Source organism: Macaca fascicularis, chromosome 19 (assembly GCF_037993035.2).
Source record: "Macaca fascicularis isolate 582-1 chromosome 19, T2T-MFA8v1.1".
In the NCBI taxonomy this organism is placed as follows: Eukaryota; Metazoa; Chordata; class Mammalia; order Primates; family Cercopithecidae; genus Macaca; species Macaca fascicularis.
In genome coordinates, this window is record NC_088393.1 from 52,406,657 (window position 1) to 52,432,655 (window position 25,999).

Consider the following 25,999-nt stretch of genomic DNA (forward strand, 5'->3'; position numbering starts at 1 on the left):
CTCTAAAAAAAAGAAGACAAGACAGCAGGAAGTTGTTCAGCCGGATGTGTCAACTTCAGTTTATTAATGTTTAGTGCCAATAATTTCAATTCTAACCAACTGAACTACCCCAGACATGCAGCGTCAAGCAACAAACACATCGTATCCTGTGCTCACTTAGGGCACTTTTTTTTTTTGGACGCAGGGTCTCTTACTTTGTGGCTCAGGCTGGCGTGCACTGGTGCAATCATAGCTCACTGCAGCCTCAATCTCCAGGGTTCAAGCAATCCCCATGCCTCACTCAGCCTCCCAAGTAGCTAGGACTACAGGCTTGCAACACCACATCCAGCTAATTTTTTTCTTTTGTAGAGATGGGACCTTGCTATGCTGCTCTGGCTGGTCTCAAACTCATGGCTTCAAGCGATTCTACCATCTTAGCCTCCAAAGTGTCGGGATTAACAGGGGTGAGCCACTGATATTTGGAAATTTGTCCACTGATACAGTTTGGATATTTGTCCCTGACCAAATCTCATGTTGAACTGTAATCCCCAGTACTAGGAAGCGGGGGTGGGAGGTGTTTGGATCATGTGGGCAGATCCCTCATGACTGGGTGCTGTCTTCATGATAGTGAGTTCTTGTGAGATCTAGTCATTTAAAATTGTATGGCACCTCCACTTCCCCTCCCCCAACCACACTTCTTGCTTTCAGTACGTAAAGTTCCTGCTCTCCCTTCACCTTCTGTTATGACTATAAGCTTTCTGAGGCTTCCCTAGAAGCCCGGCAAATGCCAGCAGCATGCTTCCTGTTTAGCCTGCAGAACTGTGAGCCAATTAAACCTCTTTTCTTTATAAATCACCCAGTCTTGGGTTTTTTTATTTTTTGAGACAGAGTCTTGCTCTCTCACCCAGGCTAGAGTGCAGTGGTGCGATCTCGGCTCACTGCAACCTCTGCTTCCCAGGTTCAAGTGATTCTCCTGTCTCAGCCTCCTGAGTAGCTGGGACTACAGGTGCGTGCCACCATGCCCAGCTAATCTTTTTGTGTTTTTAATAGAGACAGGGTTTCACCGTGTTAGCCAGGATGGTCTCAATCGCCTGATCTCCTGATCCACCCGGGTATTTCTTTGTAGCAATGCCAGAATGGCCTAACACACCCAACCTACTGTGAGCACTTCTTGGAGAAATTTCTCTGAACTAGATCACGTGAATCACTTGTCTGCACATTTTATAATCTGACTGTGACTTGCAGATTGCCAATTTTTTCTCCAAGAAGGCTGTTACAATTTACAGCTCCAACAGTGCCTAATTTACTGTGCCCATGCCTGCATGTACCCTGAAATCATTTTCTCTGCCAGAATGATGGTTCTTTCCCAATCATTCACTATTCTTTCATCACCAGGTGCGCAAATCCTGTTCTCTGCGACCACAGCCCCTCTTCCATTCCACACCCTTTTTAAGGGACTTCCATGTCAACCACTGACAGAAATCAGCTAATGTATGTCATGCAACCATCTCCTCAACCAGGTGAGACCTCAAAAGTAGCATTTCGAACCAAGGAATTTCAAACTATGCTGTGTCCCCTTCAGCTCTGAATGGTGACCTGTGTTTTTAAAGCTAATTGTTCCAGTCCAGTGAGAACAGATGGCAGTCGCGTATTCTGCAATACAGTGATCATCAAAATATTACTGTAATATCATTGCTGTTTTCGCTTGGACAGTGGTAAGCTTTCTTGAGAACTGCATATGGGAGCTCTCAGAATTATACTTTGCCTTGGCTGGGCATAGTGGCTCACATCTGTAATCCCAGCACTTTGGGAGGCTGAGGCGGGTGGATCACAAGGTCAGGAGTTCCAGACCAGCCCATCTCTACTAAAAATACCAAAAAAAAAAAAAAAAAAATAGCTGGGAGTGGTGGCGGGTGCCTGTAGTCCCAGCGACTCGGGAGGCTGAGGCAGGAGAATGGCCCTGGGAGGCGGAGCTTGCAGTGAGCCGAGATCGTGCCACTGCACTCCAGCCTGGGCGACAGAGCAAGACTCTGTCTCAAAAAAGAAAAAAAAAAGAAGAATTATACTTTGCCTTCAGCATGTCCCTGGAGTACCTGCAACAAGGTATTACAAGTCAAGAATGAGTGACTACTTTTACTTGACTTTGTTGTTTAAGTCATGCATATATTTTTGATATGAAGGCATGGTAGCTATAGAAAGTTTTAGTGCATGTTATATGGTTTGTCTCTGTCCCCAACCAAATCTCATCTTAAATTGTAGCTCCCATAATTCCCACGTGTTATGAAAGTGACCTGACGGGAGATAACTGAATCATGGGGGTGGGTCTTTCCCATGCTGTTCTCATGATGGTGAATAAGTCCCACGAGATCTGATGGCTTTATAAATAGGAATTCCCCTCCACAGCCTATCTTGCCTGCCGCCATGTAAGACATCCTTTGCTCTTCCACCATGAGTGTGAGGCCTCCCCAGCCATGTGGAACTGTGACTGAAGCCTCTTTCCTTTATAAATTAGTCAGTCTTGAGTATGTCTTTATTAGTAGCATGAGAACAGACTAATACAGAATGCATGCCATATTACTTTTTCAAGAAATATTCAGTACCTATAAAATAATGTTAGTCACCAGGAATTACAGAGATGAGCCAAAAAGCTAGAGCTTCATGGAGCTAGTATTGGCAGTTCCTAAAACCAGATCCAGGTTGTATGATGGGCCATGAGAACTCACAGGACCTGATATACAATGACACTCATGGCTAAGACTTACTACAGTGAAAGAAAATAAAATACAATTAGCAAGGGGAAAAGACACATGGGGTGAACTTGGAAAGAAACCAAGTGCAAGCTTCCAAGAGTCCTTTCCTACTGGAGTCACACAGGTATGCTTAATTCCTCCAAAAATCAATTGCAACAAGGCCTGTGAAATGCTATCTATCAGAGAAGCTCAGTGGAGACTTGGTGTCCAGGATTTTCACTGGGGGCTAGTCACCTCCTGACTTCCTGACTAGCACATACCAAAGTTTCAGACTTCCAGAAAAGCAGGTTTTCAGTAGAAACCATATTGTTTGCACAAACAGTCCAGGTACTGTATGCCATTCTTATCAGAAGCAATGTTTACAGAGGCAAATGCTTTGCTTGAGAAAGCAAAACTGGATCTCAATTCTGAAGCACAAGTAGAAATTAACTGAGGGAAAACAGAGGAGAGAAAATTCCAGACAGTGGGAACAGTTGGTGAAAACCTGGAAGTGGTAAAAAGCAGGGCACACGTATCTCAGCCTCAGGCAATGCCGCTGTGAAGCAGGCGGCGGCCAGATCACTCCGGGTCTCTTAGGCTACATTGACGATTTTGGTCTTTCCTCAAAGCAGGAAACAAACACTGAAGGGTGGTTTACAGTGGGTAGTGATAAAATCAGATGAGCTGTCTTAAAATTATGAACCCGACACAGCATGGAAAAACACAGGAATGGATCAAGTATAGACACAAGGAGACCACATAGGAGGCCACTGCAATAGTTACAGGGAGACATGTTAGCCCGGACTTGGACATGGCTTGGGAAATGGAAAGAAGCAGACAGATTGTATTATTAAGAGGGACTGACTGCATGGAGGCATAAGAGAACTTTCTGAAGTGTTGCAAATGCTCTGTATCTTAGATATGGTGGTGAATATATGTCTTAAAATTTACTGAACACTTTCAATATTTTATTGTGTGTAAATTCTCTCTCAATAAAGTTGATTTTAAAAGTTCCTTGGGGTAGATAATTTCTTTACAGAGGAAACTGAGGCACAGGGAGATGGGCAGAAAAGGGTTAACTTAGCAGGCCCAAGACTGGTATCTCCATAAAGGCTTCCAGGGTTGGATGGCCCTTGGCTGGGGTCTGAGAACTCGGCTTTTAAAATGTTCCCCTCACACACAGGGTTGGGGCACGGAACCCTGGTATACCAGCTGTTTGTGGTTTATGGAACAATGTGACTTATGATGAATGCCTACTCTTCTTCCAGGAGTCTGAATTTTGGTACATGGAAGGTAGAGGGTGCCAATGTGTCCAGTTCCCAACAAAAATCTGGTTGCTGAGCCTGTACTGGGCTCCTCTGGGCAGAAACACTGTACACAAGTGGCTGCAATGCTGCGCTGGGGAGTGTGTTGTGGGAGACCTTTCATGTGAGGGAGAGCACAGGAAGCCTGCACGTGAATTCCACCAGTCTCCGCCTGTGTCTATCTCCCTTCCTAATCCAGATGTGTATTCTTACTGTGCCACTATAATAAATTTTAGCCATAAGGAAAACTACACACTAGGCCCAGGAGTCCAGGCAAAGCACCAAATATGAAGGTGACCCCGGGGACCCCTGCACCAGAAGGTCAAGTAACTTGGCCAAAGTCACAGAGCTAGGAAGATACACAACTAGAACTTGAACACATAGAGCTTAGTTCCAGAGCCGCTATGCTTTAACAACTGTCCTATAAAAGCCAAGATGTGTGTTAGCAGGAGACCAGAAAATAAGATTTAAAGCAGATAATATCAATCCCTTACACTTACATCAAACTTATTATAAGGTAGGTAGGTACTAGGCTAAGAATTTTTATAGGACCTATCTCATTTAATCCTCACAGAACTTGCAAGATAGTTACCATTGCTATCCTCATTTCACAGATGAGAAAAATGGGGTCTCAGAAAATTGAGTATTATTTGTCCAAAAATATACACCTAATAAATGTTGAGTGACGAGTGGACTAAGGCAGAAACACCAACAGAGCCCTCTTCCCGGCAGAATCCTGAACTAAACCATCAATCCCAAGACTAGAGGTGTTGTGGAAGGGAGAAAGCTCAGGCCAGAAGAGGTCAGTTAGGCAATTAATTAAACAGCTGTTGACTAGACACCAACTCTCATTTTTTAATATCCAGCCCTGCCTTCTCCACTGAGTCCTGGAATATCCAGCTATTACTTGGGCATCTAAAGGAATCTTGAACCTAAAAGAGCCCAATCAGAATGGAGCTGTTACTCTCAAGTTATTGTCTACTAATCTCCCCTACATGGATAAACTGAGGTGCTCCCAAACCTGTTTTTCAGGCCAAAAACCTTGCAGCCACCCATTCACCCTGGCTATGTCCCTTAAAATACTCAAGGGTACTTGTCTACTTTTTAATTGATTTGCTACCCATCTTCCCCTTCTGGAATGTCAGCCCCATGAGGTGGCGATGTTATCCATTTTCTTCTCTAATATATTACAAGTGCTTAATGTTTGGCCCATAGTTGGGTATTCAACAAATATTTGCTGAATGAATAAGTGAAAGAAAATGTGAACAGACCAATGCCACAAAAGTAACTGAAAAAAAGTAGCTCGAGATCTACCATGGGCTCGGTGAGGTAGCTCCAAGTTATAGTCCCAGCACTCTGGGAGGCCAAGGTGGGAGGATTCCTTCAGCCTAGGAGTTTTAGACCAGCCTGGGCAACATGGCAAGACTCCGTATCTACAAAAAATAGAAACATTAGTGGGACGTGATGGTGCGCACCTGTAGGCCCAGCTGTTCGGGAGGCTGAGGTGGAAGCCTGGGAGTTCAAGGCTTCAGTGACCTGAGATTGTACCACTGCACTCCAGCCTGGGTGACAGACCCTGTCTCAAACAACAACAACAACAACAAAAAAAACCAACACCACCAACCCAAAAACTACCATAAAACAAAGGGCACCATTACTAAGTTCTAGCCAAACTTTAATTCCAACATCATTTTTTTTTCCAAATTTCTAAATTTCAAAAGTAGGTGCTTAAGCCAGGCACAGTGGCTCCTGCCTGTCATCCCAGCACTCTGTGAGACCCGGGTGGGAGGATCATTTGATTCCAGGAGTTTGAGACCAGCTTCGGCAACCTACATCCCTAACAAAAAATAAAATAAGCTAGGTGTGATGGCGCACCTTAGTCCCAGCTACTTGGGAGGCTAAAGTGGAAGTATCACTTGAGCCTGGGAGGTCAAGGCTGCAGTGAGCTGTGGCTGCACCACTGCACTCCAGCCTGAGTGACACAGCGAGACTGTGTCTTTAAAAAAATAAGTTGGTATTCAATGCAGGTGTTCAAGTAATTCAGTGAACCAGAGTACAGAATGCAGAGCAGTCAGGTCCATGTGAAATAGCAATCAATTGCTGTATTTCCTTCTGTCTTTGTATATGATATGTACACATACATACATATGTGTGTGTATATTTATATGTACAAACATATATATATATTTACACACACACAAATGAGTGTGGTATTTTGGTTGACTTGAAAAAGAATGATTGATGTAAAAATAACATTTTCATAACTGGGTATCCATCTTGAAGAAATGAACTTAAATGTCAACCTCATGTCATTTACAAAAATAAATTACAGTTATACTAGAGATAAAACATTTTTTCAGACCTTGCTGATGAGAAAAACATTTTTAATATAAATGTTAAACAGCCATTTAGATGACTTTTTGATTAGTCTGAGAATGGATAAGGTCTTTTGAAATTATATGAAACCAAATTTTCAAAAAGGAATAAATCATTTAACTATATAAGAACTTTAAACTTCTTTACAGTCACCATTAAGAAAGTAAAATTTAAGACATATATGCAGCCAACAAGCATATTTAAAAATGCTCAACATGACTACAGAAATGAAAATCAAAACCACAAGATACCACCTCACCCCAGTCAGAATGGCTATTACTAAGAAGTCAAAAAATAAACACTGGCAAGTGGAAAAAAAAGAACACTTATACACTGCTGGTGGAAATATAAATTAGTTTAGACATTATTCAAAGCAGTGTGGTGATTCATAAAAGAACTTAAAACATAACTACCATTCAACCCAGCAATCCCATTATTGGGTATATACCCAAAGAAATATAAATTATTCTACCATAAACACGCATGCACACGCATGTTCACTGCAGCACTACTCACAACAGAAAAGACATGAAATCAAACTAAATGTCCATCAATAGTAGACTAGATAAATAAAACGTGGAACATATATACCATGGAATACTATACAGCCATAAAACAGAATGAGATCATGTCCTCTGCAGCAACATGGAAGGAGCTGGAGGCCATTATCTTAAGCAAAGTAATGCAGGAACCGAAAATCAAATACTGCATGTTGTCACTTATAAGTGGGAGGTAAATGATGAGAACACTTGGACACACAAGAGGGAACGACAGACACAGGGGCCTACTTGAGAGTGGACAGTGGGAGGAGGGAGAAGATCAGGAAAAATAACTAATGGACATTAGGCTTATTACCTGGGTGACAAAATAATCTGTACAACAAACCCTCATGACATGCAATTCACCTATATAACAAACCTATGTACCCTGAACCTGAAATTTTTAAAAAAGTAAAGATTGAGAAAAAATAATTACTACACTTTTGATAGGTGTTCAGAAGGGCTTCTAAAAACATGGTAAAAAATGAATTAATGAGAAAATAGGCAGAAGTATTTTCTAAGCAATTTACTGATAAGAAAATACAAATATAGCCAATATACATATGAAAAAGTGCTTATCATGTTTACAATGCAGGAAACTGCAAAATAAAATGGGGGCATCTTTGCCATATATCCTCCGTCAGATGAGCAAAAGTATTTAGTACTAATAATTCTTGGAATTGCATGTGTGCAGAAGAGCAAAAATTGCTACGATTTCTTCTCAAATACTGTGGCAATAATATATTAACAGTTTACAATTAAGTGTGTGACACTGTGAAATGGGTATTTGGTCTCTGTGGCATACAATTTCAAATGCCCTTAGAAACTCTACTGTGCTGCACCCATTAACTTGTCATTTACATTAGGTATATCTCTTACTGCTATCCCTCCCCTCTCCCCCTCCCCACAATAGGTCCCCGTGTGTGATGTTCCCCTTCCTGTGTCCTAGTGATCTCTATTGTTCAATTCCCACCTATGAGCAAGAACATGCAGTGTTTGGTTTTCTGTTCTTGCGACAGTTTGCTGAGAATGATGGTTTCCAGCTGCATCCATGTCCCTACAAAGGACACGAACTCATCCTTTTTTATGGCTGCATACTATTCCCTGGTGTATATGTGACACATTTTCTTAATCCAGTCTGTCACTGATGGACATCTGGGTTGATTCCAAGTCTTCGCTGTTGTGAATAGTGCCACAATAAACATACGTGTGCATGTGTCTTTATAGCAGCATGATTTATAATCCTTTGCGTATATACCCAGTAATGGGATGGCTGGGTCATATGGTACATCTAGTTCTAGATCCTTGCCCAACATGGCACATGTATACATATGTAACAAACCTGCACATTGTGCACATGTACCCTAGAACTTAAAGTATAATTAAAAAAAAAAAAAAAAGAACCGTGATGTCTTTTTCTGTGCTAATGAGTTGACCGGTAGCTGGCAGCCGGTAGGTAACTTCAGGACGGGGCTATTTACTGGAAAGACCAAGGCAGGATTAGAGGATTAGACTTATAGTACCGCCCCCTCAACCTCCAGTGAGGGGAGAGGAACTGAGGGTGAAGTTGATCACCACTGGCCAATGGTTTTAATCACTGGTGCCTACCTAATGAAACTTTCATAAAAACCTAAGAGGACCAGGTTCAGAGAACTTCTGGGAAGGTGGCATGCCCAGAGAGGGCATGGAAGCTCCATGCCCCTTCCCCCGTACCTTGCCCCATGCATCTCTTCATCTGTATCCTTTTGTAAAATCCTTTATAATAAACCAGTAAACATAAGTGTTTCCCTGAGTTCTGTGAGCTGCTCTAGCAAATTAATCAAACCCAAAGAGTGGGTTGCGGGAACCCCAACTTGCAGCTGGTTGGTTACAAGTTCTGGAAGCCTAAACTTGCAACTGGTGGGAGGGAGGAGCAGTCTCTTGTGGGACCGAATCCTCAACCTGTGGGATCTGACACTACCTCCAGGTAAACAGTGTCAGAACTGAACTGAAGGGAACCCAGCAAAACTGTCACAAAACTGATTGCTTACTTGGTGTTTGAGGAGAAACCCACACGGTTGACCACAGAAGTCTTCTGCCTGTGATTATTGTTGCTGAGTGTCAGAATACAGAAAGCACTTAGAGTTTGAGTGGTTTTTTCCCCACACAAAGTATACCCCATTGGGCCAGCAATATTTAGACGTCTACATCATAGAATTTACAGATTAAAGCACAGGATGCGAAAATCACATGTGTTTGTACTGTCTGTAGCGCTAAAACTGGTAGTAATCAGAACTGAGTATCTTATAGTAGTAAAATACTTACTACACGGAAAGCATACATGTTTCCATTTCCTTTTCTGTGAGATGGAGTCTCACTCTGTCGCCCAGGCTGGAGTGCCCTGGCATGATCTCAGCTCACTGCAGCCTCCGCCTCCCAGGTTCAAGTGATTCTTCTGCCTTAGCCTCCCGAGTACCTGGGATTACAGGCATGCGCCACCATGCTCAGCTAATTTTTTTATTTTTGGTAGAGACGGGGTTTCAGCATGTTGGCCAGGATGGTCTTGAACTTCTGGCCTCAGGTGATCCGCCCACCTAGGCCTTCCAAAGTGCTGGGATTAGAGGCGTAAGCCACCGTGCCTGGCCCCATTTCCTTTTTAAAGAGGGTAACATATATTTTCACACGACAAAGATATTGATGGATGGACACCTCTTTGTTAATGCTGGGCACATTAGCGAGGACAGAATTTCAATTAGGGGAAACCTAATTTATTTCATTATAGACTTTGGTATGGTCTGTCTTCTACTAAATCTTTATTTTAAAAGTTATAATGAAATATATATAAACTAGTATTATTAACATGGCTGAGCTACAGAGGTTTAATATTATGAGTGAGCTAATTTTTTTAGTATTTTTGTAGAGATGAGATTTCACCATGTTGCCCAGGCTGGTCTCGAATTCCCGAGCTCAAGTGATCCGCATGCCTCAGCCTCTCAAAGTGCTAAGATTACGAGCCACTTCACCTGGCCCACAACATTCTTAAACTTGGAAAAATGCAGAGGATACTGCAGGCAAGTCTTTAGCATGGGGGAACAAAAAGACTGCATCCAAAGTTTTTGTAGATGAAATTGAGGCAATCAACAAATAAATTCAAGTAAGAAAGTCGTGGTAAAAGGAGAGGTGGTGAGCAATTACCTAAATACACAGAAGTGAGTCTCAACTGGGGGAACTGACGGTTATGAATCAGAAGGTAACAATGACAATAACAATATAATAACAATCAGAAGATGGTGGGAAGTAAAAACGTGCTAATTGCTTCAACTTTCACAGCAGGAAGTAATCAATAATATTTAAAATTAAGGTATACAATAAAAGACGTGAATCAAATCTTCAAAACTCTTTCACAATCTCTTTTCATAAAAGAAAGGTTTAGAAAATAATGTTTTATGTGTTGAAAAAACATAATCTTAAAATTCTGCAATGGCTATGATTTTTTTCAATTTAAAAGAAAATTAAGAAATATGTATATACTAAAGGATAGCCTATTTCCATATCCTTATTTTTTCATTTACTTTATCTCACTTGATAGCAGCTTAGAATCCAGACAAAAGAATGAATGAAACCACAATTCACTAAGAGATGAACACGGAATCCTTCTATGTGTTTGTATGTATATATACAGATACATGTGTGTGTATATGTATATGTGTATACACATGTGTATATATATGTGTATATGTGTGTGTATATATGTATACATATGTATATATATGTGTGTTTACATGTATGCGTGTGTATATATATTTGGCTGTTATGCACGAGGCCGCAATTATCATTCTTTGCACATTTGTTCTCATTTAGAAAAAATTCTTAGAGTGGGAAATGCTCGACCAGAATAAGGAGAACTTCTAGAAAGGCTGAAATACTCCTGCAGCTATGTGGATGTACCCATTTCTCCATATCTCAGCTAACAGTGAATGCTGACCTTTCAAATCTTTGGCTGTCTGCTGGAAGAATCATAAATCTTATTCCAAAGTGAATCCTTTTGATTAATAAAGGTTCATTATCTTTTCATATGATTAGTGGGCATTAGTTTTTCTCTGCTCCCTTCCTGAACAAGAATCCTCAGGTCTTTATGCATAGCCCTCTTCTGAAAATAAGGATATTAAAATTTTTTCACAGATGAAACTTTTCTCCACTAATATGTTGTTTTTAAACTTTGTGCATGGTATACTTTTTGGTAGGGTCTACTACATGAAGAATATTACATCTATAAATCAATACATGTTCCACAGAAGAGAACAACCCAGGCAGAAATGATTCAGTATTTGGAGAGTCATCTCTCTGCTCATCTAGGCTTGGGCCTCTGCATGAAGCTACTGTGGTGGCAGAAAGGCAGACCAGAAAGGTAGATTATCGAATCCAATTGGCCTGAGTTCAAATCCTGAATCTCCCATTCATTTCTTCATCTCTAAAACAGAATCATACTATCTGTCTCACATCACTATTCTATGGATAAATGCAATGAAAAATGTAATGTATTCACCCAATACATTTTTCACTCTTTTTCCTTTTACCAAGAAGGGATGTATGTTTTCTCTCTGATGCCTAAGGTGGTATTTCGGGAGAGAAAAGAAAACAACCCACCTGAAACATGGTCTTGTCCTTCCTATCTTGGGAAAGGGCTGAGGCTTGAGAATGAAGAGCTGTAGGAGGAGAAAGAGGCCATGAGGAGGAGTTGGTGCTGCCCGGAGCTCTAGGTCATCTATCTGGTAGGAAAGTGCCCAGCTTTACAGACTGGTTTCTTCTCACTTGAGGAAATTCCTCAACACCCAACTTTTTCTGCTCCACATTAAGTTCGGATTCTCCCTCTGCCCACCCCCTCTATTAACCGTCACCTTTTTTCTCATGCCTTGAGGTCAAAGTCTCCATGGTCTCTTCTGCTAGGATTTCTGAGAGCAGCAGCAATTGTGTTTATTGTCTGGTCTTCCTAAGCTGGAGACACAGAAGATCCAGGCCTTCTTCATTCTAGAGACTCTCCAAGCTCTGACAAGTCGCTGTCTTCACCTTTACTGTCCAGAGCGTGACTGCTTCCCATGGTCGGGGGACCTATAGGTTCAGGAGGGAACTTTACTTAGTCCTTTCTTCTGGGCCCCAAGGCTGTGGTTCGTATCCTCTGGATACTATTCACTCAGTAGTTTATCGGACATCTACTCAGTACTAGTCAGGTTTAGTCCCCTACACTGAAGGGGCCCATAGTCCAGAAAGCCAAGAATGTTGCAGATGGGTAAGGACAGTCACAGAAGAGTCTGTGAGAAGGGCCCTGCAGCTAAATTCTCAGTGAGGCACAGGGCTCCTCAGAAGGGCAGGGAGACTCCACAAACATATGGGACCTGTGCCCTGTGAAGAAACACCTGGAGAGAAAAAGCTTTATTAATGCAATAATGTTGGACTTGCAAAAAATAAAATAAACTAAATCCCCATACTTAGGGATTACAGAAATCAGGATAAAGATTAGAGCCATTTCCTGGCTAACACGGTGAAACCCCGTCTCTACTGAAAATACAAAAAATTAGCCGGGCATGGTAGCGGGCCCCTGTAGTCCCAGCTACTCGGGAGGCTGAGGCAGAATGGCGTGAACCCGGAAGGCAGAGCTTGCAGTGAGTTGAGATCGCACCACTGCACTCCAGACTGGGCAACAGAGCGAGACTCCGTCTCAAAAAAAAAAAAAAAAAAAAAAAAGATTAGAGCCATCTTTAAGTCAGCGTTTTTAACTTTTTTTTGTGCCATGACCCCCCTTCACTAATCTGATGATATCTAAAGACCTCTACTCAGAATAAAGTTTTAAATGCATAGAAAGAAATGCAAAGAATTATACTGAAATACAAACTTCAAAACTATTACAACTCCACATGGCTCACTGTGCAAGTACAGTGTTACTTTATTAACATATTCAATATAAACAACAAATTTACTACAATTTCAAAAGAGCAATGAGCATAAACAATACTCTGAAATATCTGTGTAAACCAGAATATGACATAAAAATATCTATGATGTATATGGATGACAAAGTCACAACTACTGCTAATATTGTGGCTTAGCACCTATGTTCACAGTGAAACGCTACTTGTGACTTAGACTAGTATAAAGTTTTTTCCCACTCAAATTCATGGAACTCCTGAGTTATGCTCAAGGAACCCAGGGCAAGAATTCCTTTTTGAAATTAAGTCTCTTCTGCCCCGTCGCTCCCCAGACTGAATTAATTACTCTGGGATCCAGCAACACATGGTGTAAATTGCTGGTTACCACCTTTCACACTGCCTCCATGGTCAGATCTGTAAGTCATCAAAATAATTGAGACTTCTTTTTCTTTATTTACCTTTCATGTCTCTGGCACATGGGAAGCACTTAAGCAATTCTATCAGCAGGAAGCAATGCACAGAGATTGAACAAAACTCTTGCAATCTGCTCAGAGCTACTCAGGAGGTAGTGCAAAGACAGCAGGCATAAGTTCCCACCCTTCCCCACCTTGCCTGAACTCTTTCCTCTTGAAATTCAAGTCTCAATGAGGTCAAGTTCAGACAAACAGATACACATACTTGGGCTGTCTACTCTAGGACACTCACTGAATTTTACTGCTTCAGGAACTCAAATCTCCTTCTTTCCTCTAACCATCTGTACCAGCCCTCTGCATGGCCCACAGTGACAAGCATCTTTCTCTCTCCCTCCCTTCATGTACTGCCCTGAACTTGGGATGGCCCTTTGACCCAGGTGTGGACAACCAGGCAACACGTTACCCTCCTACACAAAGGACAAAGGGGAAGAGTAGAGGCCAGATCTGAAACAAGGCCTCCACCCCAATATCACTTAAACCCAAACTTCAGGATCCTCTAGGACTGCACTTTGCAGACTTCAGTATGTTTACAAATCACCAGGAGCAATGATGAAAACAGACTGCTAGATTCCAACTCCAAAGATTCTGATTCTGTATCTCTGCAGTAGAGCCCAGGAGTCTGTGTTTTAAACAAGTTTCCAGGGGATGGTGACAAAGTGGGTCCAGGGGCCACATTTGAAGCAAACTTGCTAAGTTACCCTCACTTCCTCCGACTGATTTTCAGGGTTTCCAGAAACTTCCAGTGGGTACAAATTTTCCTTGTGCTTCCTCCTCCTGTCCCTGAACTCATCTGGTCAGGAAGCCTCAAGAGTCAGCACATGAAGTTCTTCTCTATCCTCCTACACTCCCTTAGTGAAGACATCCAGCCTCAGGCCTTCAGTAGAATCTACACACTGATGACTCCATGGCAACCTGGCAACTCCATTCTTATGTCTAAAAAGCAACTTAAAAAACATGTCCAAAAGCAAACTCTAGATTTGCCCCAGAGGTACTTCTCTCCTTTGAAATGAAGAGGAAATATTCTAGAGTCATTCTTGATTTCTTCCTTGTACTCTACATCCAATCCATCAGCAAATACGTACAAATCAGAACCAGAATCAGATCAAATATTCTTGCTGCCACCGTCCACACCACCATCATGTCTCACCTGAATTAATGTGACAGCTCCCTAAATCGCCTCTGTGTTCCTACTCCTGTTCACTTCAGTCTACTTCCTACATGGCAGCTGGAGTGATCTTTTATATAAACTCATATTCTTCTCTGACCAAAACCATCACTTTGCTCAAAACCTTGCACCAAGGTCCTTTCAATGGCCCAAAGACCTTACACTATCTTCCTTCCCAATATTCAGTTTCTCAATTATCCCTCCCTCTTTCTCATTCTGCTCAGCTGAGCAGAATGAGAAAACTGCTTTTCCTCAGATGCCTGCAGGCCCCTCACCTGCTTTGGGTCCCTATTCAAGCACCATTTTCTCAGTGAAATTCATCCCTCATTATCCTTCTCAAATTGGCAAACCAGCACTTCCTACACCCTCCTCTGCTTCATTTTTCTCCATGAAACTGACACCTTACCTACAGTCTATTTTTCTTGTTGACCATCTTTCTCCACCCACAAGAATGTGAACTCTATGAGGGCTAGGATTTCAGTTGGCACCTGGCACACAGCAGGTACTCAACAAATATTTAAATAGGAGAATGGAAGTAATCTGAACTCAGCTTACTGATATGGATCCTTGGGTCCTCTTGATGTCATCTTCAGAGCAGAAGTGATTTTGTTCTCCAGTTCATGGACTGTAATTTGGGTGCTAAGGACTATGCTGGCTGTGTTGGGATCCAAGAGTGAACAGGGAAGACAAGGACTCTGTGCTCATGCAGCTGCTAACAATCTAGGTGGAAATCAGCAGCCATAATGAACTTCTACTGTGTTCCAGGTGCTTAGGATACAGTAAAAGATACATTTCTGGACTGCATGGAGCTCACACTGGGAGAAAAGGAGGGTGACAGAAAGAGTTCGTACAAAGGCAGTGGGATAATGAAGTAGTGGGAATAAGAGATATTGCAGAGGTAGAAATAACAAAACTAAAAGAATAATTCCACGTAGGGATGAAGAGGAGGAGAAATAAATATGATTCTGAGGTTGAAGTCTGAGGAAAATCCAGGTAAATGATGAAGTTATGATAAGATAGCAAAAGGAAGAGTCGGGTTTTGAAAATTGCAGTTCTAGTTTCTCAAAACTAGAGTTGTCAAAAGGTTTAGGTTCGAATTCTGGTTCAGCTACTTTGTAGTTACATTAACACCACAGGAATGACTTAACCTTTTGAATGAGTCTGTACTTGTCAAATAAAGATAATCCTTACTTGCAAAACTAACAGACTCTTTCACACACACATGCCTATGTGAATAAACTTCATAGCCCAGTACCTGGTACACAGAAAATCATCAATAAACTATTACCATTGACCCAACCCAGTATTAACCTAGGAATACAGGAACTCATGCATTTAGTAAATGTACATTCAGAGTCTAACACAACATCTTAGAAGAATAAACACTCGAGATACATGTCAGGCCCCTGAGCCCAAGCCAAGCCATCGCATCCCCTGTGATTTGCACGTATACGCCCAGATGGCCTGAAGTAACTGAAGAATCACAAAAGAAATGCAAATGCCCGGCCTCACCTTAAGCGATGGCATTCCAACACAAAAGAAGTGAAAATGGCCGGTCCTTGCCTTAAGCGATGATATTATCTTGCAAAATTCCTTTTCCTGGCTCATCCTGGCTCAAAAAGCTTCCCCACTGAGCACCTTGTGACCCCCACTCCTGCCCGCCAAAGAACTCCCCTTTGACTGTAATTTTCCTTTACCTATCCAAATCCTATAAAACGACCCCACCCTTATCTCCCTTCGCTCTCTTTTCGGACTCAGCCCGCCTGCACCCAGGCGAAATAAACAGCCATGTTGCTCACACAAAGCCTGTTTGGTGGTCTCTTCACAGGAGGCGCATGACAATACAGCAGTAAATTAAGATGGAAAAAGTAATTGTTCCCATGGTGCCTACATTCGGGTGGGTTAATCTCTCTACAAATTAGGTGACTTTTGATTGCAAAAAGGGCTATGAAGAAAGTAAAGCAAACATGGTAAGATTCCTGTTTTCCAACAAATGTAGGTTCTATCAGGTGAAACATACGTGGTAACTGTGGAAAGAGCAACATTAAATCAAGTGATCAGGGACAGTCTCTAAGAGCTGCTTGAAAAATAAATCAGCTGTGAAAAAAGCTGGGATGAGACAAGCCCAGAAGGAAGCATAAGTGTAAAGACCCTGGTTCTGGTTAGAAGGTCTCCTGGCCAGGTCTTACTTTTTAAGTTTTTTAAACTTTTTAAACCTCAGCAACTCATCTGTGACATGGGGATAACAGCTGACATACAAACTTGCTCAGAAAATTCAATAGAAATACATTCATTTATTTAAATATTTACTAGCAAGCCTGGCACTGTCCTAGACACCATGGGTAGAGCGTAATACCTGGCATACAGTAAGCACTCAGTTCATATACACCATCACAGTTACTCCAATTATTTCTACCCCGCGTTTCTTCCCTAGCACAGCGCTGAAACGGTGTAAGCCTTTACTGACTCAGCGGCCCACTACTAGGAGCCAAGATAATACACTAAATAAAGACCCTGGGAAATTCCTCAACCTTTCCCCATTTCTAAGGGAAGGCAGCTGCGGCTAAGGAGCCTGGATGAACATTTGTGAAATCAATGGGATGAAGAATGAGGTCACCAAGAGACTGGGCATTGCCACAAAAGAGAAACCAAAGTTCCCTCACCTGGAGATCTAGTGTCAAGAGATGTGGGGTTATTTCTCCCTCTTTTATACAATTCTCTCCGAGAAAGGTACAATCCCAAGAAGGAAGCCTGTGAAAGAAAAATGAGCACCGGGCTAACATGATTTAATCCCAATTCCCACTATGCCACAGGGGGAATCTCTCAGTGCCAGCTGAATGTAATCTACCCCGCTACTTGCTTGAGGAGTCGAGGAAAAGAACCTCTTTTCCTACAGGACTCAGAGTAAAAGGTCCACGCCATTCCAAAGCAGCCGTCTACAAGCCTACTCTCACTGCCCCTTTCAGGAGACAAAGAGAATCAAGACAAAACCTCAAGATTTGAATTCAGAGCTGTATGACACCGATAGTGAAATTCTGCCTGTGCGTGCTTAGGCGGCTACGAAAAGCAGAGCCAGCAACGATACAGCAAACCAACTCTTAGGACTTGCACAGCCCTTAATACATTTCAAAGGATAAAACCAGAACACAGGGAATCAACTTTCTGTTTACAGAAATGACTTCGCAGAAAACTCTGAAATTACTCCACAAGTGGGTGGGCGGCTACCCTGAGAAAATTTATGTCATCGATCCGCCACTGCCCGCAGTGGACGCTCTCGCACTGCAGATCTCATCTCAAAGCCAGAGCTGGCCTCAAACTGCTTTTCCAAGCCTGGACTGCGAGGGCTGCCGACCCGGGCCCACCCCGCCCAGGCGCTCAGAAAGTTCGATACATGCGCCTCCTCACACCCCTGCCTCACCAGGACGAGCTCATGGAAATTCGTGGGCTTCGACACTCCGCCGCACGTTGTCCCTTCACGTTGGTTCTATAGAGCTAATCCTAAATCCCGTGGCCGGACACTACACCCACATGGAGACGCACGCCTCTAACACGCCTCAACACTGCCTAAGAAGCAACCAAGATGACCCGCCCAACGGAAACGGAAGTGGTCGACTCGACGTGTGGGACTACCTTTCCCAGAACCCTGCGCGGCGCAGTCCGCGCCTAGGTGCGATGGTGACGTAAATGCGCGTCCACCTCGAGTCCCGCCCACTGCGAGGCGGCAGGAGGTGGCATGCAAGGTGTTCCTGAGTTGAAGTTTTGGGCGCCGCAGAGCCTTTTGAAATGTTTATTTCAAAAGTAGTTCACATTACATGTAAAGAATGGTAAAATAATAATATAATAATAATAAATTCTTACTTAATCCCTGGTTTATGTGAGTAAATATGATTTCTTAAAAATCCCATTCTCCCAAATGGCATCATAATATTTCGTAATCATTTCTTGCCCACAGGTCATATATCATGGATAGTTCTCTGTCACTACAGACGTAGAGATACGTAGAGATAATAATTAAAAAAAATATTTGCAATGCTTGCCTAGGATTCTTTAGCTTTTAGGGAAGTTACCCCCTTGTCCTCCATTGAACTTACGCTTCTAATTTTAGCATATCAAAACTAGACACAATCACTTTCTTTTTTTTTTTTTTTTTTTTTTGAGACGGAGTCTCGCTCTGTCGCCCAGGCTGGAGTGCAGTGGCCGGATCTCAGCTCACTGCAAGCTCCGCCTCCCGGGTCTACGCCATTCTCCTGCCTCAGCCTCCCGAGTAGCTGGGACTACAGGCGCCCGCCACCTCACCCGGCTAGTTTTTTGTATTTTTTAGTAGAGACGGGGTTTCACCGTATTAGCCAGGCTGGTCTCGATCTCCTGACCTTGTGATCCGCCCGTCTCGGCCTCCCAAAGTGCTGGGATTACAGGCTTGAGCCACCGCGCCCGGCCGACACAATCACTTTCTTTAATATTTTCCCAGTTTGATGGACAAAATATCCTGTCTCATTTTCCCAATTTGACAGACTAAATATGCTGTCTTATTGCCTATTGCATTTCATTGTCATCTTTTATTTAAGTACTCTCTGTGAATTAATGATATCGCTTCTGTTATGAGTGAACTGCTCCCCCAGTTTCAACATTTATAAAGTAGTTTAGGAAAAAAAAAAAACCTTCATCTGACAAGGTATATCAGTCTTTTCATTTGTGGCTTTTTTTTTTTCCTCCAGTATGATCAAAAAGACATTTCTTAGCCTGATTCCCAATAAGTGTATCTCTATATTCATTTCAGATGCTTTCATTGTTCTTTTGAATCACCGTGTGATTCGTTTAAGTGTATAATATGAAAGAAGATGGAGTTTCCTGTTTCACCAAAGGATTGCCTACTTTTCTTAACAAAATTTACATAAAAAGTAATTATTTCCTTTCTGATTTAAATGGCATCCTAATCACTTACATTGCTATATATATAAAATGAAATATTTTCTGGGATAGAAGTGTGTTCCGAAGATAGAGATGTCTTTTTCTGTGCCGTGATGAAAGGTTTCAGTTACAGTGAGAACTCATTTCCTTATCTCTCCCTCCTTGTTGTGTTTCAAAAATTTCATCCTGGAAGTTCTAGAACTCTCCCTTATAAACAGAGTATCGGATTGTTTTGATAAATTCTAAAAAATTGTCAATGACTCCAAAGCATCCAAGCCTGTCAGGCATTTGGTTCCAAACCACTCCTCTTTGCTTGGGTAGACACAGTCCTAGTTCTCAGCCCGTGTCCTCCAGTTTTACAAATGTCTGAATTTGCTGCTATTGTTCTTCCTTCTGTAAGTCCATCCTTTCCTGTGCTATTGAAATCTTACTCAATATTTAAGACACAACTTGAATATCATTCCCTCTATTGAGTGTTTTTAAACTCTATATCTATAATTCAATGAGCAGATCAGTCTGTGATTGGGAGAATTTCATGTGAGTGTGGTGGATGTTAAATATCACTCTCGGAACTTTCTCATTTCCCCGAGAAATCAATAAATTATATTACTCTGGGATCCAGCAACACATGGTTTAAATCGTTGGTTACCACGTTTCACACGTCCTCCATGGTCACATCTCTAAGTCATCAAAATAATTGAGTCTTCTTTTTCTTTATTTTCTTCATTTACTTTTCATGGCTCTGGCACATGGGAAGCACTTAAGCAATTCTATCAAGTGTCTTGGCCGGGCACGGTGGCTCACGCCTGTAATCCCAGCACTTTGGGAAGCTGAGGCGGGCAGATCACGAGGTCAGGAGACTGAGACCATCCTGGCTAACACGGTGAAACCCCTTCTCTACTTAAAAAAAAAAAAAAAGAACAAAAATAGCCAGGTGTGGTGGCAGGTGCCTGTAGTCACAGCTAGTCAGGAGGCTGAGGCAGGAGAATGGCGTGAACCTGGGAGGCAAAGCTTGCAGTGAGCCGAGATCGAACCGCTGCACTCCAGCCTGGGCGACAGAGCAAGACTCCGTCTCAAAAAAATAATAATAAAATTTAAAAAATAATAAATTTTTTTAAAAAGTGTCCTGACTTGGAAGCTGAGAGCCAACCTGGACAAGGTGTGGGTAGATGAATCCATTCCAAGGCCCAAGATGAACATTCAGCCCTCATCCTACCTCAAACAAGCTGCAAAAGATTGTAGAAACCGTGTGTCAACTGAATTTGAAACTGGTGTAATTTCCCACTCCCTAACAGTTTTGTTATTGTTGAGAAAAAATAACCAAATTTTAAGTAGGCAAGGGATTTCAGTAGACATATCTTAAATGAAAATAAACAAATAAGCAAGAGACACATGAAATGACTCTCCACATCCTCAGTCATTAGAGAAATGGAAGTCAAAACAATGGTGCCGCTTCACACTCACTAGAATGGCAAGGATTGAAAAGCAGAAAATAGGCTGGGTGCAGTGGCTCACGCCTATATCCCAGAACTTTGGGAGGCCAAGGCGGTCGGATCACTTGAGGTCAGGAGTTTGAGACCAGTGTGGCTAACATGGTGAAGCCCCGTTTCTCCTAAAAATACAGAAAATTAGCCAGGTGTGGTGGCATGCAGCCGTAATCCCAGGTATTTGGGAGGCGGAGGTTGCAGTGAGCCGAGATCACATCATTGCACACCAGCTTGGCAACAAGAGAGAAATTCTATCTCGCAAAAACAAAAACAAAAACAAAAAAGCAGAAAATAACAAATGCTGACGATTATATAAAGAAGCTGTAACATTCCTGCACTGCTGGTAGGAATTTCAAAATCTACAGCCATATTGGAAAATAATATGGAAGTTCCTAAACATGTTAAACATAATAGAAGTTTCCAAATGACCCAGAAATTCCACACCTAGGTATGCACCAAGAGAAAACATTTGTCCAAACTGAATATTGAGGAAGGAAGATCCCTTGAATCCAGCAGATTTAGACCAGCCTGGATGACATGGTGAAACCCTAACTCTAAAATAAAATTAAAAAAAAAAATAGCCAGTAGTGGAGGTAAGCACCTGTGATCCCAGCAATGTGGGAGGCTTACATCAACGGTGTCACCGCCAGGTAGGAGGGTCATGCTACCCATGTCACCAGTATTGTCACCCAAAGGGACGCCGACATGCTGGAGGTCGGTGTCAGTACGGGCGCTGGCAGCCACGTCGACAAGCAGGAGGGTCCCGCTGCACAGCTGCGGGGCGATGATAGTCTGGGTGGTGATATCGGCCGTTAGAGGAGCCTCTTCTGCTGGCAAGAGTGTGACAGTAGCAAGCAGATGGACAGGCCTGCGTGTGAGGACGGAATGCAGGAGGGGCTCTTCTGCGGCTGGGTGTGGGGCCCTCACCAGAAATGTGGAGAAATGGCCAGGTAACTGCGTCATGTTGGCTAGTAGATTGGCCAGGCCTTTGAACTGAAGGACAATAACAGGGAGTAGCTGTCAGGCCCTGGGAGTGTCTGAGTGTAAATGGAGATGGGTTTGGTGTCACTGAGGGATACGTGGGAGCCATCCCTGTATAGACACAGGTCATAGGGAAATAATCTCGTGAGGCCTGTGAGCTTCTAGGGTTCTCCTGGGTGCCTGGGGCTGACTGCTGCAGAAATCTGGGGAAGGCGGGAGGGAAGCTGGGAGACACCGGAGAGTCCCTGAAGCCTGGGGGTGAAGAGGTGAAAGAAATGGCGGAGGGCTGCAGTAAGGTCTGTGAGTGTGTAGGTGATTCCTGGGTGTGGGAAGCTGACCCCAGCTGAAATCTGGAGACGGCTGGAGAGTAGCTGAGAGAGACAGAAGAGTCCCTGAGGGCTGGGGGTGAAAACATGAGAGAGACTGGGGAGGAACTCGGTGAAATTGGTGAGTTTGGTGGTGTGTCCTGGGTGTCTGGAACTGACTCCAGCAGGAATCTAGAGATGGCTTGAGAGTAGCTGAAACTGATAGAAGAGTCCCTGTGGGACCTGAGAGAGACTGGGGAGGATCTCAGTGAGGTCTGTGAGTCTGTAGGTGATTCCTGGGTGTAGGAGGCCGACTCCTGTTGATATCTGGGTGTGGTTGGAGAGTAACTGGGACAGACAGGAGAGTCCCTGATAGCTGGGGGTGAAGGCATGAGAGAGACTGGGGAGTAACTCAGTGAAATTGGTGAGTTTGTAGGTGATTCCTGGGTACCTGGAACTGAGTCCCGCTGAAATCTGGGTGTGGTTGGAGAGTAGCTGGGACAGACAGGAGAGTCCCTGTGGTCTGGTGATAAAGACATGAGAGAGACTGGGGAGTAACTCAATGAAATTGGTGAGTTTGGTGGTGAGTCCTGGGTGCCTGGAACTGAGTCCCGCTGAAATCTGGGTGTGGTTGGAGAGTAGCTGGGACAGACAGGAGAGTCCCTGTGGGCTGGGGGTGAAGACAAGAGAGAGACTGGGGAGTAACTCAGTGAGGTCTGTGAGTTTGTAGGGGATCCCTGGCTGCCTGGAACTGAGTCCAGCTGAAATCTGGGTGTGGTTGGAGAGTAGCTCCGAGAGACAGGAGAGTCCCTGTGGCCTGGGGATGAAGATGTGAGAGAGATTGTGGAGTAACTCAGTGAAATGGGTGAGTTTGTAGGGGATCCCTGGCTGCCTGGAACTGAGTCCAGCTGAAACCTGGGCGTGGCTGGAGAGCAGGTGAGAGAGACAGAAGAGTCCCTGTGGCCTGGGGATAAAGACATGAGAGAGATTGTGGAGTAACTCAGTGAAACTGGTGAATTTGGTGGTGAGTCCTGAGTGCAGACAGGAGAGTCACTGAGGGCTGGGGGTGAGCTGCTGGATGATGGCAGTAAGAACATATGGTATATTATTGAGGAACGGGGTGACTGTGAAGAATCTCCAGAGGAGGACACGGGAGAGCACAATGACATCAGTGACTGTCCTGCTTGGTTAGCCGGGGGAAATGTAAAGTTGTGAAATTCCGCTGATGATGGATGTGCGCGTGGTGAAGTCTTGAGGGATGATGAAAGGCACTTCCACATCCCTGGTGAGGAGCTGCCCCTTGGGTCTGAGTTTCTGGGAGGGGAGAGGGAGAAGCTGGGAGAGGCAGGCATGAATCTTGAGGAGTCAGGGCTGGGGGACCGCTCATAATCTCCTGAGACCTGTGAGTTTCTGGGGGACTCCTGGCTGCATGGGGCTGACTCCCGCAGAAAGCTGGGGATGGTTGGAGAGTAACTGGGAGACACAGGGGAGTCCCTGAGGGCTGGGGGTGAAGAGATGAAAGACATAGGGGAGGAGCGCCCTGAGGCTTCTGAGTCTGTATGTGATTCCTGGGTGTGGGGGGCTGACTCCAGCTGAAATCTGGGGTTGTTTGGAGAGTAGCTGGGAGACACAGGAGACTCCCCTAGAGCTGGGGGTGAGCTGCTGGGTGATGGCAGTAAGAACATGTGGTATATTATCGATGAACGTGGTGAAGCTAAAGAATCCCCAGAGGAAGACACCGGAGAGCCCAGTGGCTTCACTGATTGCCCATCACGGTTAGGAACGGGAAATGGGAGCTTGTGGGTTTCTGGTGATGACGGAGGTGAGTGGGGTGAAGCCCTAGAGGATGGTGAATGGTAGCTCCAGATCCCTGGTGAGGAGCTTTCTCTTAAGTCTGAGTTTCTGGGAGGGGAGAGGGACAAGCTGGGTGAGGTTAGCATGGATCTTGGCGAGTCCGGGCTGGGGGACCGCTCATAGGAAGAGCCAGAAGAGACGCCACTGTTCTTAGAGGCAGACATGATTAGGAAACCTGCAGCTCCCAGGGCCCCCTACCAATTTTCTGACCCCCAGAATAAAGGAGTGTGTGTGTGTGTGTGTGTGTGTGTGTGTGTGTGTGTGTGTGGTGTGAGGTATGTGCTCCTTAAGTTAATGGAAATAAACAAACTAATGAGACAGACAGACAGAGGTTCACTTACCCAAGTGTTCCGTCCTGTCGTCTGAATCGGCTTCCAAGTCGCAAGACGCTGTAAGCTCCAAGTCCACGCAGAGACCGCAAAACGCTCCGGATGCTGCTCTCCTCTGCGAAGATCTGAGCACAGGCCCGCCAGGGCCGGCTTAAGTAGCCTCGGGAGCAGCCAGTCAGCGGAAAGGGCGGAGCTTCACTCCTCCTTTCCAGGAGTCTCCTCCAACTTTCCCAGGCTCCACCTCGTAGGAAACTGCTATCCTGTTGTGATGTCATATCATGCATTTGGGACAATCTAAGAACCTACGCGTTTTATTGACCAAATAGAGTAGGAATTAAATGCACTTAAATCAAATGTATTCATTTGATGAAGGTGATTGGGTTAGGAATATCAAGGTGTGGTTCCAGATAATTCAATCATCTAATTAAGTTTTCAGTTAAGCTAATCTGTTTTAAAATTCCGTTTGTGTAAATCCTATTACTCAGACTGAGAATGGCAGTGCCCCAACCCCAATTCCCAGGGAGGGTTGAGAGCCTGAGGTTGAGTTGATCACCAATAGCCTATGGTTTAACCCATCATGCCTATGTAATGAAGCCTCCATAAAAACCCAAAAGGACTGGGTTTGGAGAGCTTCTGGATAAAACTTCCTGGAAAGTAGGGTGCCCCTCCCCCTGTGCCAGGCCCCATGTATCTTTTTATCTGAATTTTTTGCGATATCCTCTATAATAAAATGGTAAATGTAAGTGTTTCCCTGCGCGCTGTGAGCTGTTCTAGCAAATTAATGCAACTAAAACAGGGAGTGGTGGAAACCGGATACGTAGCCAGTTGGTCAGAAGCACAGGTAAACAACGTAGGGCTTGCCGTTGTTATGAGAGTGGGAGGCCAGTTGGGCGGAACTGAGCCCTGTGGAATCTAATGCTATGTCCAGGTACAAAGTGTCATAATCGAATTAGAAGACACCCAGCTGGTGTCCACAGCAGAATGGATTGTGTGCTTGACTGACCGAGAGAAATCCCCAGACAGGTGGTCACAGAAATCTTCTGTGTTGATTGTTGTGATGTGAGAGCAGAGGAAAAACAGTTTTTGGTTTTTTCACTCAGCCTAAAATGTAAACGGGTCTATTTTCTCACACTATGGAGGATCACGTGAATTTATAATAACCATGTTTAATCTTTGTCAACTTGATATATAAAAAAGAGGTTGGTTTTCATTTTATTGCTAACAATCTAGGTGGTCGTAGTTGATGTCTTTTTGCCATTTTTCTTTTCACTGCCTTGTCATGTCTTTCACCCACTTTTTAATTATTTAATTTTTAATTTAAAAAAGTTTTTAGGCCGGGCACAGTGGCTCACGCCTGTAATCCCAACACTCTTGGAGGCCGAGGTGGGCGTATCACGAGGTCTAGAGATGGAGACCATCCTGGCCAACATGGTGAAACCCCGTCTCTACTGAGAACACAAAAATTAACTGCGTAGTGGCGGGCGCCTGCAGTCCCAGCTACTCAGGAGGCTGAGTTGGAAGAATCGCTTGAACCCGGGAGGCACAGGTTTGAGGGAGCTGAGATGGCGCCATTGCACTCCAGCCTGCAGACAGAGCTAGATTCCGTCGCAAAAAAAAAAAAAAAAAAAAAAAAAAGTAGAGACAAGATTTTGCTGTGTCACCCAGGC

General features: G+C 43.8%; 1 protein-coding gene across 16 annotated transcripts in view; it reads right to left on the reverse strand.

Annotated features, from left to right (window-relative positions):
• ZNF229 (zinc finger protein 229) overlaps positions 1 to 18,050 on the reverse strand; it is a 35,870-nt gene extending 17,820 nt beyond the window's left edge. For 6 of the 16 annotated variants that reach the window (XM_074023859.1, XM_074023861.1, XM_065534582.1 and 3 more), the window contains exons 1-3: positions 17,887 to 18,050; positions 11,805 to 12,015; positions 11,554 to 11,612 (exon numbers count right to left, since the gene is read on the reverse strand). In XM_074023859.1, the coding sequence (XP_073879960.1) occupies positions 11,554 to 11,612; positions 11,805 to 11,838 (93 nt within the window). In that variant the 5' untranslated portion in view covers positions 11,839 to 12,015; positions 17,887 to 18,050. Of the gene's footprint in view, positions 1 to 5,326; positions 5,446 to 9,231; positions 9,383 to 11,553; positions 11,613 to 11,804; positions 12,016 to 15,023; positions 15,189 to 15,980; positions 16,496 to 17,131; positions 17,220 to 17,886 lie in introns of all 16 variants that reach the window. The other 10 variants (XM_074023860.1, XM_074023857.1, XM_015441604.3 and 7 more) reach the window with 8 other exon arrangements.
• Positions 18,051 to 25,999: the final 7,949 nt, after the last annotated feature.